The 13,840-nt window shown below is 50.8% G+C and overlaps 1 protein-coding gene across 3 annotated transcripts; it reads right to left on the bottom strand.

Moving 5' to 3' along the window:
* Positions 1-247: 247 nt before the first annotated feature.
* Positions 248-13,478, bottom strand: CSRNP1 (cysteine and serine rich nuclear protein 1). Of its 3 annotated transcripts, none has more exons than XM_054274187.1 (5): positions 13,399-13,478; positions 6,325-6,520; positions 3,784-4,043; positions 3,035-3,331; positions 248-1,995 (listed from the first exon to the last, which is right to left on the bottom strand). In XM_054274187.1, exons 2-5 carry the CDS (start codon positions 6,494-6,496, stop codon positions 1,009-1,011), a joined length of 1,716 nt encoding a protein of 571 aa, XP_054130162.1. In that variant the 5' UTR covers positions 6,497-6,520; positions 13,399-13,478; the 3' UTR covers positions 248-1,008. The 3 variants fall into 3 exon arrangements, with proteins under 3 accessions (XP_054130162.1, XP_054130164.1, XP_054130163.1); XM_054274189.1 differs by lacking the exon at positions 13,399-13,478 and adding an exon at positions 12,268-12,337; XM_054274188.1 differs by lacking the exon at positions 13,399-13,478 and adding an exon at positions 11,296-11,638.
* Between the last annotated feature and the right edge of the window lie 362 nt (positions 13,479-13,840).

The raw sequence follows: 13,840 nt of genomic DNA, 5'->3' as shown, positions 1-13,840 counted from the left end.
TAATTTACAAAAAGGGGCTGGGTTTTGTTTCGTGCTAGTATTAATGTTACTCCTTAAATAGTTGAAGGTTTTGCTTGCTTTGCTCTCCACAGTGACATTATGGAGACCAAACACCATTCTCATGTCTACGACAAGGCTGGGAGAAAGCAAGGGATGTTGCGCAAACTCTTCCCTTGTCCCTCCCCTCCCACACCACTTCTGTTCAGTGTTTTTAGAAATGTGAAGTGAAGACCAACATCATTCAGACTCAGAAAAACCAGGGTCATCTTCCTCTTGAAGACCTTATTGCCCTTCCAGGTCATCGACAAACCACAGTGCTATTCACGTACTACAGGTAGAAAATAAATAAATACAGATATATTATGCAAAAAAATATGATTGTACACATAATACATCTGAGGTATTACCAATTTAAATAAGGTTTCATGCTAGTTCAAGCTTCAGTGGCTAGTTAAATTCTGGAATTTGCAATAAATAGATGAAGAATGATTATGTATATAGTGTATGGATCTCTTCTGTAAACCTCGTCAGATTTAAACGTAAGAGTGTGTTGGGCCCACTCTTACGCAAACCACAAATTTTCACAATAAATACAGCATCAAAAAGTTGCCCTAAAAAGTTCCTGCAACACTGAAACATTTCTAGAAGGGGCTGTATGGACGACTGGCAACGTTAGCGAGGAGTTTTTCTCAACAGGTCTTTTCGTACAAAACACAAGGAAATTCTCATGTGAAAGTCTTTCTCCCTCCCTCCCTTCCCCACCCCGTCATGAAAGTTTAGAAATTTTTGCACAAACAGCGAGAGAACTGATTGTAGCTGCAGTATGTCAAAACGTCCACGTTGTATAAAGACCAAAAATAGTTAATTTGCTTAGAAAGTCTTCTGCTGTTGCTGTTTTTTCCTCCTTAGATTTGAGTAGCACACCATCCTTTCAGTGAAAGTTTGCCTGTCCAACTGTTCCTCCGTTTTCCTTTTGGCATCAGTCCTTGCCTGAGCCACATCAGTGTTTCACACCTTCACTGTCTCCATAAGTGATGACTTGATGGCATCCTCCAAAAGTTGATTGTCTGTGAAAGGGGCTGGGGTTTCAGGGACGGATTCGGACAAACCAATGAGGGACTCCAAGAAACAGGAGCCCTGATCTCCGGCTTGCGGGAAGCCAGGGAAATTAGGCAACTGAAACTGTAATGCTGAGAAGTTATCCAGGTTCTCATACTCCTTTAAGGAGTTGTAAAGGGGTCCCAAGTTATAGTCCGAGAAGGACTGGAAGAAATCCAAGGAATCAGAGGAAAGGCTGAGGTCGGCGTAGCTCTTGGAGCAGGGCTCAGTGGAGGAGGGGGCGCAGCAGGACAGCCCATCGCACCTCCCGTGGGCTGCATCCTCCAGCAAACCCCCGCTGTCCTGGTTGGCATTCTCATCCAGGCACTCCGACAGGTGGGACAAGTGGCCAGGGACGGACTTGGCCTCGCTGCTGTGGTCCTCGATGAAGAAGTCGGTGGGATGGAAGCAGCCGAGGTCATCCTGGCCACGCCTGCTCTCCTCCTCAGCGTCCGAGTCGTTGAAGTGGAGGATGCGCGCCAAGCCGTCGTCGTCCACGTCCGACTGGGATTTGTCGGAGGGGAGGCTCTCGTAGGGCTCCTCCAGGTCCTCGCTGGGGTGGGAGGAGATGGAGGAGTCTGTCATGTCACTGCTGCAGCTGTTCTCCCCCAGGGCCTCCAGGTCGGGGCTGAACTGGAAGGCAGGCGCCAGCGGCACCGCGCGCTCCTCCAGCGAGCCCTTCCCTGCCGCGCATCCCAGCGCAGGGAGCCGCTCCCGGAAAGGGGGCTCGGCCTCCGCCACCTTCTCGCTGCTCTGCTGCTGCTGCTTCTCCAGCTCCAGCTTCATGATGGTGTGGATGAAATGCGTCTGCACGCGGGCCTGGTTGAACTCGATCCTGCCCTCGGTGTTGCCGCAGCCGTCCTTGGTGCAGCCGCAGGGGAAGGAGGTGTGATCCATCTGGCAACAGGGAGAAACAGAAGGGGAGGGTTAGAATTGAACCCAGTGGCATAAAACCAAAACTGCCCGTGACTCGTCTGCCCTGAGAAACCAAGTAACTGAGGGGTTTAAAAGCAGGAAGAAAAAAAAAAAGAAAACCACCCTGCTCTTTTGAAGAGGTGTCATAAAAAGCTGGATTTCAGTACAAGTGAAGAAAAAAGATTCCAAAAACAAAAAGGTGCAAAAGCAGACATAAGGGAGCAAAAGTGAGTTTTTTCTTTATTGCTATTTAATGATTTCACTATCTGATCTGCAGCCGCCACTAGAGGGGGGCTGTGACACACACATGGAGCACCCATGTGTGCGCACCCACCTCCGCCACCCCCAGCTTCCAAACACGGCAGCGAGGGAGAAAGCAGCGCCCAGAATAGGGAATGAGGCTCCCTAAATACAGCTGGGCAGGCACCTGCAAAAAATACCCTGAAAAATATAACTCCCTAATTGAATAGAGGGGGATTATCCCACAGTGCAGGTGGCCTGCACAGCTCCGCTGTGGGCTGACGCTCAGCTGACACTCCCACGTTCGCCTGAGCGCGCTGGGATTTGTGACACACACCAGAAGAAAAAGGAATTAAAAATAAAACCTGGGGGAGAGGGAGAAAGTGCAGCCTCGTGTGAGGAGCAAGGCGCTCTTCCTTGCAGACATTCCCACGTGGCCCAACAGGAGATCGAGCAGGTATGGATCTCATGGGAACGTAAAGCAGAAACGTTCTCATTGCAGCGTGGGGATGGCTGAGTGTGTGATTTGGAAAGAGAATCTTTCCAAGCAGTGCCTGCCTTGCAGCCTGAGGGATGCTCCAAGAGCTTTCCTCACCTCCAAGGGGAGGTGGAAGCAGATGGATTTACAGGCTGCCCCAGCCCTGTCCAAAGATTCCAAAACCAAAAAGCAAAACAAAACGGTCCAAAAGGAGACATAAGGGAGCAAAAGTAAGTTTCTTCTTGCTCACATCCCCCTGCTCTAACACCCAGCATCCCTCAATGCCCGGGGGTGAGGCTGTACCTGACATTTAATGCCTGCCAAGCTGCAGCTGCAGGTCTCGGGGTCGCAGACCTCGCGGCAGTCGCAGCCGCAGTCCTCCCGGGACAGGCGGATGTTGTGCAGCTCCCGCTTCTCCTCCTTGTCGATCTTCTTCACGCCCACGGCCTTCAGCAGCGCCCGCCTCTTCTTGGCGGGGTAGGGCTGCAGGAAGAAGCCATCCTCCAGGTCCACGTTGCTGACGTCGATGTCGTCGTCGGAGATGTCCTCAATGGTGAGCTGGTTGGCCTCCTCTGACTCCTTGGTGCCGTTCATGGTCAGCTGAGGGCAGAACATGGACAAAGCGTTAGTTTGGGACTCAGAACCATTGGAGCCCGCAGCTGAGGGGAAATAAGGAAGGGATGAATTCTTCCCCATGGTGGCCAACCTCAGGATCAACATCTAAGTCAAGACCTGACTGGTCTTTCTGACTGGGATATCAAGTATCTAAACCAGAAATGAAAAGACTTTGGGAGACACCAAGAAGAGTCTCAAGTGCATCCCTGGACAGAGAGGTACCACCAAAAGAGCAAAAATGTCTTCTGTGGCTTTTCACTTTTCAAAGGTGGAGAACTAAATGAAAGTCCCCCATTGGAGCCTGTGTTTTTTGGAGACCCAGACTGAGAGTTAAAGACTGATGTTCTCAGGTCTCAGAGGCTCTTACTAAAAACTGGCCAATTAACCAACAGCATCCACCAGCTCCCCACCAACCCAGCCCCACGCTCCTCACTCACTTTCCATTTCAACGCTTCCAACTTCTCCTCTTTTAATTTCTCTTCGAGCTTGCCCCGACGGACGTTCTCCTGCTCCTTTGAAAACTCTGCCAGCGTGAACTGGCGGGAGGAGCTGTGCTTGCTGACCATGCCCAGGGTGCAGCCCCCACGGCTGGGCACGCTCGTGAAGCCCTGGCAGCGTGGGAAGTAAAACACAGTGACCCGGTCAAACTCCACATTGTTCTTCTTTAGTCGCTTGGATTTCTTCAGGATTGACGTGGCTAAAAAGGGAGAATTGAAAAAAAGAAAAAGCACTAAGCCATGCTGCAGATGGAATAGAAATATTGCAAACAGGCAGGATTTGTAATTACTCTCTCAACAGAAAAACACTGGGACAAAGCTACAACATTGCTTGGTGGTGTTTTAGGAGCTAACACTTCAGAGGTGGGATGAGGATGGAGAGGAAGCTAAGCCAAGCCTTGCTGCATCAGAGTCACTGATGAGATTCACCCTACAAGGTGGCTGCTGCTTCTCCTTCCTGCTTGACTTCCCCCAGGAACATCCATTTGCTTATTCTTCACGTGTGGCAGCGCATAATGAACAAGCAACCAGCCATCCTACACATCTGCCTCTCTAAATCCACTCTGCCCCATGCTCAGGAGCCCCTGGTCTGCTCCTGGGATGCCAGGGCATTGCTATTCCTGGTGCTTCAAGGCTCCAGCTTCTGTGGCAGGGCAGAAAACAGCCCAAATTGCTGTTTTTTCTGGTACTTCCTCTCACCATCCACTGGGAGGAACTCTGAATCTGTGGTTTATTCTCAAGAGACTCATTTGAGAGCAGCTGCAAAGATGTTAATCTTTGTGCAGGTGATCCCTGGGTAAACACGGCAATACATGACTCTGGTTTATCTTAAACTGCTGAAACATGCTACACATCACTTAGAGCAGAGCCTCTCCAGAGATACCTGGCCCTGCACAGCTGCACATGCAAACACAGAAGATGCAGGGGGAATAATCAGTCAGGGCAGGTTCAGAGTCAGTGAGTTTCCACGAGTGTGGCCTGCCAAGAAAGCAAAGCCAGGCACAGCCCCGTGAGTGGGGCAGGAACAACAGCCAGCTACACCCAAATCTGTGCTGGGGAGGCATTTCTGGTCCCATTCTCTGCTAGTGCAGGGGTGCTTTGGTTGGAAAAAAATAACCCAGAAAGGGTGGGTGAGTGCTGCAGAGCTGGGATCAAGCCCTGCTCTTTGGGAGGCAGAGCCACAAGCAGCCCTGCAGTGGGATCCAAGGAAAATTCTGCAACAACCCGAGGGGCTCAGCTGGTTTGGTGGGCCCCAAAGGCTGTGAAAGTGCAAGACTGGACAGTTAAATGCACCCACATTTCACAGGTCTCGCTTGCCAAAATACAGTGTTTCGGTTTCATGTGAAAACAAAAAAAAAAAGATAAAAAAGAAGTGTTCACCCAGCTGTGTCAGCAGCTTCTGCTCAATAGCTGGGGGTGCACACTGGGCCCTGCAGTCACTCTGATCATATCTCTGCACTGCGAGTTGCATTTTCACAATAACCTTGACTCAATCTCCTAAAACACGAGCTCTTTATCAGAAGGCAAGTTAACCACCACGATCATCTATCGGCCGAGCTGCTGCACTTTGGCATTTGCTTCCCTCTCCCTGCACCCCTCCTCTGAAATTGTTTTCCCATTCCTGACCCTTTTCCAATTGAGCCAGAGAGTACAAAAAGTTCATTGTTTTGTCACAAAACCTGGGAAGACAAGCAAGAATGAGACTCTTTATTATTACAAGACTTCTAAAGCCTTTTCAGACCACTGCATGTTTGTGTATGTCTGCTAAGTGGACCTTAACTGCTACATACAGTGGGTGTTCAGTATAATTTACTAGGTTGGACTATTTCTCCTCCATGAAGATGTTCTTCTATTGTACTTTTTATTTTTCCCTTCACACGGCAGATAAAGGGCTTTACAACTCTCCCTTCTGTGTGTTTTCCTAAAAGCTCTCAAAACTTACATTGCTGGGAAAACAAAATAGCTTTTATCTGTACTAGCAGCTCAGGCAATGTCAAACGTGTCATGTTCTTTGGCAAAGTACCCAATTTACGTAGGAAACAAGTTCTGAAATGGTAATTACGTTACTGGTTAATCATTTTTTAAAAAGAGCGTTACAGGCCTTCACTGTCTGATTAGGTTTTGCCTGTGAAACAGCTTGACAAGGAATTGAGGGATGGTGGGATGGTCCTGCAGCACAGGCTTGGAGGCACCCACATGCCTTTGTGCACACCCATCCTTGGGTTTCTATTCCTGCAAACCTGGACTTTAACAAAAATATTCCAGAGGAATAATAAATACTGGAAGGAAGGGCTGAGGAAGACCACTGTGAGATGGATGGATGATTAAAAACCAGTGTCACAGCAAGGAGCAGGTGCCACAACTACTTCCAGCCATAAAGGTGTGCCCCAAGGGGGTCTCTGTGAGATGATGAGCCACCACCACCCTACAAAAATCCCATGCAGAGGCATGGCTGACCCTGGGAAAGCCAGAGCTACTCACGGGTGAAGCTGGACATTAAGGCAGAGCTGGGCTTGGGCTCTCCCCGGGAATTCTCCTCATCAGTGTCCCAGCCTGAGGATGCTGAGGAGGACAGGGGGGAGCAGGAGGAGGAGGAGCAGTAGGTGCTGTCATCTCCCAGCTCTTCATACTTCCTTTTCAATACTCCGCTCATGGTGACGCCGTTTTTGTCATATAACTGGAAAACAAAGGAAAAAAAGCCAACATGAAGCCAGGGAAATTTTAGCAGTTTCTAGTGATGAGCAGGACAGCTGTAACCCCCAGCAAGGCTTCCCCATCAGATCCACTTGGCCATGCAGATGTGATTCCCAAAAAGTGCTGCCCCTAAACCACCTCATCTCACTACACTCGCTGTGCACACCTGTGAATTTCTCTCCCATTTCCACAACACTGCAGAATAAACTATCCCAGACAACAAACTGTCCAGAAAACAATCCAATCAACACAAATGTCATCAAACAGTAAGTATTACATTTTGCTTACTAATTCTTTTATGTTCACTCCTCACCCAAATCGCTTTCTATGCAGTTACAGCTTTAACGTCTTGCTAATTACAAAAATAAGCCAGTTTGCAGAAAACAATCTGTTGGCATGATTTACTTGCTACAGCCCCCCGGGGAAACAGACTTATTAAATGAAGCACTGAAATACAAATATATCAACTGTGAAGAACAGCCCTTCTCCTCACGGTGCCTTTCATAGTCAGTCCCCCATTCAATAAGCTATTCTTGTTTAGGCTGGGTTATGTATCAAGCATAGAAGCAATTAAAAACAATGCAGCTAATTAAAAACAAAGGAGCTCTGTACTTGCCTAGATTCCTAAATTTCCTGCATGCTTTGCCCCTGCTCATCTTAAAGGAAAAAAAAATAAAATAAAAGAAAGCCAAAAATAACTGTGTTGCATCTTTTAAACTTTGCTTTTATAAAGTTTGTGCAAATTCGGGAGACATAAAAAGAAAACATGAAAGCCTTTGCCTACAGTAAGTTTGGGCAATGCTCTCAGGCACAGGGTGGGATTCTTGGGGTGGTCCTGTGTATGGCCAGGAGCTGGGACTTGATGATCTTTGTAGGCCCCTTCAATTCAGGATATTTTATGATTCTAATGGACATTAGCACCCACTCAGCCTGGGATGCATTGATGGTGGATCATTCCACCTTTGAGACTCTGGCAACACCAGCCCAGCTCCCCCTGCTCCTGCAGAAGCTCATTTGGGAGCCAGTGAGCCATCCCCAGAGCTGAGAGCTGCTGCCTGAGGGGTGGCTTGCTCTGACCCCATCCCACCATGTAAGACACAATCACATTGCAGGGATGCAGCCCCAGCCCAGGAACTCCTTCCAGCAAGGAGGGGAGAGCCCCAGCTATGTGGGATGCTACCAGCCACCCCATAATACACAAAAGCTAAAGCATCCCTAGAATTTGGATAACCTGGGACAGCAGACAGCCCTGGGATGGTGGCAGTGCAGATACAGGGGTGCCAGACACCCAGTCCACGTCCCCTCCCACCACAGGAAACTTCTCCATTCTTTGCAACCCAAACACTTTCTCACCCCGCTTTGCATGTCTGAAGTTAAGTCTCTGAAAAAGAAAAAAACAAAACAAAAAAGCTCTAAACCTGCCCTTCTGACAGCACAGACACGACACCAGTGGCAGAACCTCCCCACCATGGGATTTTCAGTGTCCTGACAGCCCCAAGCAGTATCACGTTGCAGGACAGGAGCACACAGTTCCTTCCAAGCCCTGCACCAACCCTCCCTAATTATGTTTACCACCAGCTTCCCAGGAGACAATAGTCACCTTACAGGCCACAAAAGTCCCTGGCTGGAGCACTTCCCTGGCCTGGAGGAGTTAATCATTGGCTGTGCTTACAGGGCCAGCCCGTCCCCCTGAACCTGGGGAGAAGGGATCCCTCCATCCCTCCTCCTCCTCCTCCTCCTCCTCCTCCTCCTCAACAGACCTGGAGCTGCAGGTGGTTTTGCCACAGAGGGGTTGTTGTTTTTTTGGCCCTAATCCAAAATAGATGCAGAGAAGGTGGATTTGGCCACCCTCCAGCCCCAGCAGCACATGTCCTACCCAACACCTGGATTAACCCCTTTGCTGCCTGCTCCGTGGCAAAGCTGAGCTCGCAGGTGGCCGCAAAACAGCGAATAACAAAATTTTATTTGCTTTATTTTTGTGCATGTGCCTCCTGCTCTCTCTCTTTAGGAAATAATCAGGAGCAAAGAAATTCTCAAAATCCATGGCCTGGGCTGCTTTTTGTCTGCAGAGGTCTGCAGACCCCACTGTCCACACTTGGAATGGGCAAAAACTTTGTAAAAAAAATATCCCACATGCGGCTTGGAAGAGCATCAGCTCCTGCTGCAGAGAGAATGCTCCACAGGACAGTGAGGGATGACAGTGAGGGATGCCACTATAGCCAAGGGAGGGAGGAACCCTAGAATGCCTGTAGGACACATTTCCAAGAGCAAACACCCTCAGAGATGCGATGCTGACCACATCCAAGTCTCGTGGGAGACACCAAAGGCTGCTGGAGCAGCCAAGGCCATGCTGCTGAGACAGGGATAACTCCCAGGGCTGGACCAAGGACGCAGCAGCCCTGATGCTCAGGTCACCTTTCCCACCAGAGGCTGCACCACATCCCCCCAGACCAACCCCAGAGGGAAACCAGAGCGCTCTCCAACAGCCAGAGAACCCAGCTAACACAAACACCAAGCCAGAGCCAAGGCAAGCTGCGCATAAGATGGTGCAATTCTATTTATTTATTTTTTAAATACTATCACCAGCCAGGAGGATGAAGGGAGGTTTGTGCAGCTCCCCATCTATGAGAATGAGCCAAATGGATAGGGGAAAAAAAAACACTTTTGGCACGCTGTCTTCTTCAAGACACCTATTGTTTTGTTAATGCAAAGGAGGTGTTGTGCAAACAGGATTCCCAGCTAATGGGAAAAAGCTGGTGAACCTGCTGCCCACCAGCCAAAATATAGTGATTTTCTCCTGTTACACCTTCCCCCTCATTGCTGATTTATGGCTGTGATGTTTTCCAAGCCAAATTTTCAAATCCTTCTCAGGAGAGACGTAGTGGAGCTTCACCCATCAGTGTCTGTTTCTACCCTACCCCAAAAAATCCTCCAGATGGGCATTTTACTGTCAAAGCCAGGGTGATCCTCTGCTCCCCTCCTCGCCCTGGCATGTGGAGACAGAATTCACACCAGCAATTTGGATGCTGCCTTTAAAGCCATGTCACCAAGGCCACTGGTCACTCAGCCAAAAAAGCCCCAAGGCCCATTCAGACACAATGAGGATATTTTAATTGCAGTAATTTTGCAAGGAACCAGCAGTGTCTTAAAAGCAAGTCCCAAAAATGTCCACAGCAGCATGGAAAAAATAAATATCTGTATCTGAGTTTGCCATTGCAAATCTCTGCAGGCACCACAGAGTGCAGGATTTTACCACCTTCTCTCTCTCTCTCTTTTTCTTTTTTTTTTTTTTTTTTTTTTACATAACCTGAAATAAAATAATCCTATCTTCCTTTCAGTTGCCAAAAAAGACATTCTGTTCTTGGCTAAGACTTCTTACTCATCTATTTTACTGAAAACAGCTTTTGGAACAAGTACATAATGCAATGGATCAAACCCGCAGGAATTCCTCTCTGGCACCAGAACTCCCACTATCCTGGGAATACTTTCTAACAAATATTTAGCCCAGATGTGCATTCCTTTCTTTCTCTCTCCCTCCTTTTTTTTTTTTTTCTTTTTTTTTTTTTTTTTTTTTAAAGCATTAAAGTTTGGGTGGGGGGGAATAGGAGGGGGCAGTCCAGTTGGGGGGGGAAGGGAACCCAATCTGCAAAGTCCCATTTCTGGCACCCAACAAGTTGCAGGGTAAAGCCTTAATACACTGGAATGCAAGGAATTAATGTTTTAACTATCCTCCTCTTGGACGACGTCTCAACAGTAAATATTTCGAGTAATTTAGATTTAAGAAGGTTTGGCATTTGTTTAGCCAAGTGCAGAGGAAGGCAACTAAAAAACCCCTACCAGTGTCCAGTCTCCAGGAGACTGCACAAAGAGGCTTTGGGCAGAATTGGGAGGAGGAGGAGATGTTTCAGAGCTGTGTTTTGGGGCTGTAGATGTGCTTTGAAGCAGCAGCACAAGCAAAGCAAAGGAAACTCCTCACAGCGACTGCAGCAGCTGCCTTTGCTTGTGCCACAATTCCCGTGGCATTGCAGAACACCCAGGAGCAAGAATATTTCTGATTTTGGGGGGGGCTTGGTTGGCGGAGCATCCTAAAGGATGGAAGGATCCCGATCTGTGCATGAGTTATTTCAAGCAAAGTTTCTTTGCCAAGCGATCAAAGAAACAATCCCTCTGACCCCCCAAAACTCAGCACAGCGCTGAGCTAAAACCATTTGTTCTCCGGTGACTTTTTGAGCTGGTTTGCTGACTTTAAACCTCAGGGAGACAAAGTGGGATTCTGCATGCCAGGAGGGCACAGTGGATTTGTTCCAGCACACAGCGAGGGGTGGATGGAGCGTTCCCGGCACACCGGGACGCTGGGAGCGAGCTCAGGACCGCGCTGAGCCGTGAGTCAGAGCGGCTCCGCTCCCTCCCCCGGAGCCGCAGTGGCTGTGCAGGTCTAGCAGGACTAAATATTAGTTTAAAAAGCACCACCGCATATTTCAGCCAGGTAGGGCTGCGAGGGCAGCTGGTGGAGCAGTCGCCGGGGTTGGTGTTTGTTTGCACGCCGCCGTTTCTTGTGGGCTCTAAAGAGATCTCGGTGTGAGAATCCCCCCAAAAAAGCGCTGCGGAGCTGAGCCTGCCGCTCTGCAATCCCAGAAATCTGATGTCTAACAGCAGCGGTGAGCCCAGCAACACCTCGGGGTTATTGAATAATCGCCACGCTATCAGCACTGATTCATTGCTCAATCATTTAACTATTTTAATTCTTCGCATATTTACTTAAGTGGTTTCCCCTGTGCCGCCGTGACAGCCTCCCGATGACAGCACTTCCCAATTTCGGGGCTGGCTGGAGCCGAGGGGAGCGGGATCATCCCACCAGGAGCCTCCAGGGGACAGTCCCACGCGTGTTCCCAGTCACATAAAGCCGTGCTTTCCAGTTCAGACCAGATTATTTTCACCCAGCTGGGTCTAAGGTTTCATAACCTTGCTCCGGTTAAAAATAGCCTCTGCCTACTATGCAACAGCAAAACCCAAAGTACGTCGTGCTGCGGAGTGGGAGCATGAATCAGTCCGTAGCACCACGAGTTTGTGCTCCTGTCAGAGGCTGAGCAGGCAAAACACCTTCCCCGGAAGGAGCAGCACAAGTGTTTACTCCAGCTCCTAATTTTTGGAAGGCCACAAAGAAAAAAAAAATAAAAGAAAAAGAAAAAAAAAAAAAAAAAAAAAAGGCTTGTCATATTTTTCTACCAAGCCCTTACTTCTTGCTGACAGCTTGAAAGGTAAATAAGAGATTTCAGCAAATACATTAAAGGTTATCTGGCCCAAAATGAAAGGAGGTTCGGATGTACTCGGCGCAGATTGTGCTGTAACAAACAGGAAAACAGCGAAGTGTGCTTTGTCTAGGAAAATCCTCTATTTGATCACACCTCATGAATAATTCACACCAGGTTTCCATATTTGTCCTCCTGTAGGTACACGCTGTGCGTTACCTTCCCTGCTATATATACGCACGCATTTCCTGCGCTGAATTATTAAAGCCTTTGCCGGGAGCTGCGGAGCCTCTCCGGGAGGAGAACAAACCCAACCATCCTGAAAATAACCTCACCTCCCTCCCCACACACACACCTTGACGGGCCACCTCTGCAAACTGCTCAGCAGAGCAAAACTAAAACCATTTTCACGAAAACATAAAGTCATAAAATCAATTAATAATTGGCGATCAATTGCTGATAACAGATGATAAGACTTAACCTGGCAGTGCTGGGTTAAGGGTTGGACTCGGGGATTTTAGAGGGCTTTTCCAGCCCTAAAGGATTCCCTCATTCTGTGACTTCGAGGTTTGTAAACGGCGGCGAGGGTTTTCCCTCCCTCCATCCATCCCTCCATCCATCCATCCCACCCAGGCGTTGGCATTCCAGGCGTTAGCGAGGCTGAGCTGCTTTAGGAAAGGGCTGTCCCTGTGTGTCAGCCTCTTCCTACAGCGACATTATGTAACTCGGAGGTGACAGACACTTTTGAGGATGCCGGGGGTAGAGGAGGGAGAGGGGGGGAGCAGGCAAAAAAAAAAAAAATTATAAAAACCTGAGAAAACTTAGAACTCGTGGGCGGGAGACTGGGTGTCCTTTTTTTATTTTATTTTTTCCCTCCTTTTTTTCAGGTGGGCTGTAAAAGCCGCGATGCCTTATTTCGGGAGGCGGCGGGGGGTGTGGGGGGTGCCCCGCTCCGTCTGTCCGCCCGTCCGTCCCTCCGTGCGCCCGTCGGTAGGTGTTGCTGTAGCGACGGGAAAGCATCCCCAGCCGGGCGCATTTGGGGAAGAGCGAGCCGGCAAGGCTCCCCCCAACCCCCTCCCCAACCTTTCTCTCAACATCAAAAAATTGGAACCGCGGGGATGGAGCGGAGCCTGGACTTACCGGGGCCGGGGTGAGAAGGGAACTCTGCGCTACTCCTAATAAATATCATCAAGCCGCTCGGGTGTCCGTAGGGCAGAGTGCGGGGGGCCGGCTCGGGGGCGCAGCAAGCCCGCAGCCCTTCCCCCGAGGGAGGAACGCGGTCCCGCTGCCCCGGCGGCTCCCGGAGCTCGCCGGCGGCTCAGCCCCAGCCGCAGCCCCGCCGGGCACGGCAGCGCGGCCAGACGGCGCCGGGGCGGCGCGACCGCCGGCAGCGAGCGGCGGGCACCGGCAGCGACCCCGGCACAGCGGGCGGGACGGCTCCGAGCCGGGAACCGGCGGCCGAGCCCCGCGCTGGGCAGGCACCGAGCGGACCCCGCAGCCGCAGCCGCCGGTGGTAAAACGCGAGAACGAGAGCCTCCCCCTCGCCGCCCACGCCGGCTCCCCCATCCCCATCCCATCCCCATCCCGGCGCCGCTGCCCGCCCGGTCCCTACCTGCGGCGGCGGTGGCGGCTCCGGCTGCAGCGGCGGTGCCTGGCGCGGCGCCTCCCGCTCCGCTGCCGGGGCCGGGCCGGGCTGCGCCGCCCCGCGCTGCCCTTTTCCGTCAGTGGAAAACTCCGGGCTCTGACGCAGGCGGTGACAGGAGCGGGGCCGGCCGGCCCGCCCGGCTTCCTGCCCCCGCCGGGCGGGGCGCTGAGTCAGGAGCGGCGGGAGGCACCGCCCCGCATCTCCCCGCACCGCCCCGCACCGCTCCGAACCGCCCCGCATCCCCTCCCACCGCTCCGAATCCCCTCCGCACCGCCCCGCATCTCTCCGCACTGCTCCGCATCGCCCCGCATCCCTCGGGGCCGCTGCGGGTCCCACAGGGGAGCTGTGTCCCACAAGAGGTTGAGGAGCCACAGGGACAGGTTGGACCCCACAGTGGGTCTGAGTAGCA

The sequence above is a fragment of the Melozone crissalis genome, unplaced genomic scaffold (genome assembly GCF_028551555.1).
Source record: "Melozone crissalis strain CALT ecotype California unplaced genomic scaffold, PUWL_Pcris_2 ptg000016l_1, whole genome shotgun sequence".
Classification (NCBI taxonomy): Eukaryota; Metazoa; Chordata; class Aves; order Passeriformes; family Passerellidae; genus Melozone; species Melozone crissalis.
This window is presented reverse-complemented; position numbering and strand designations above follow the sequence as displayed.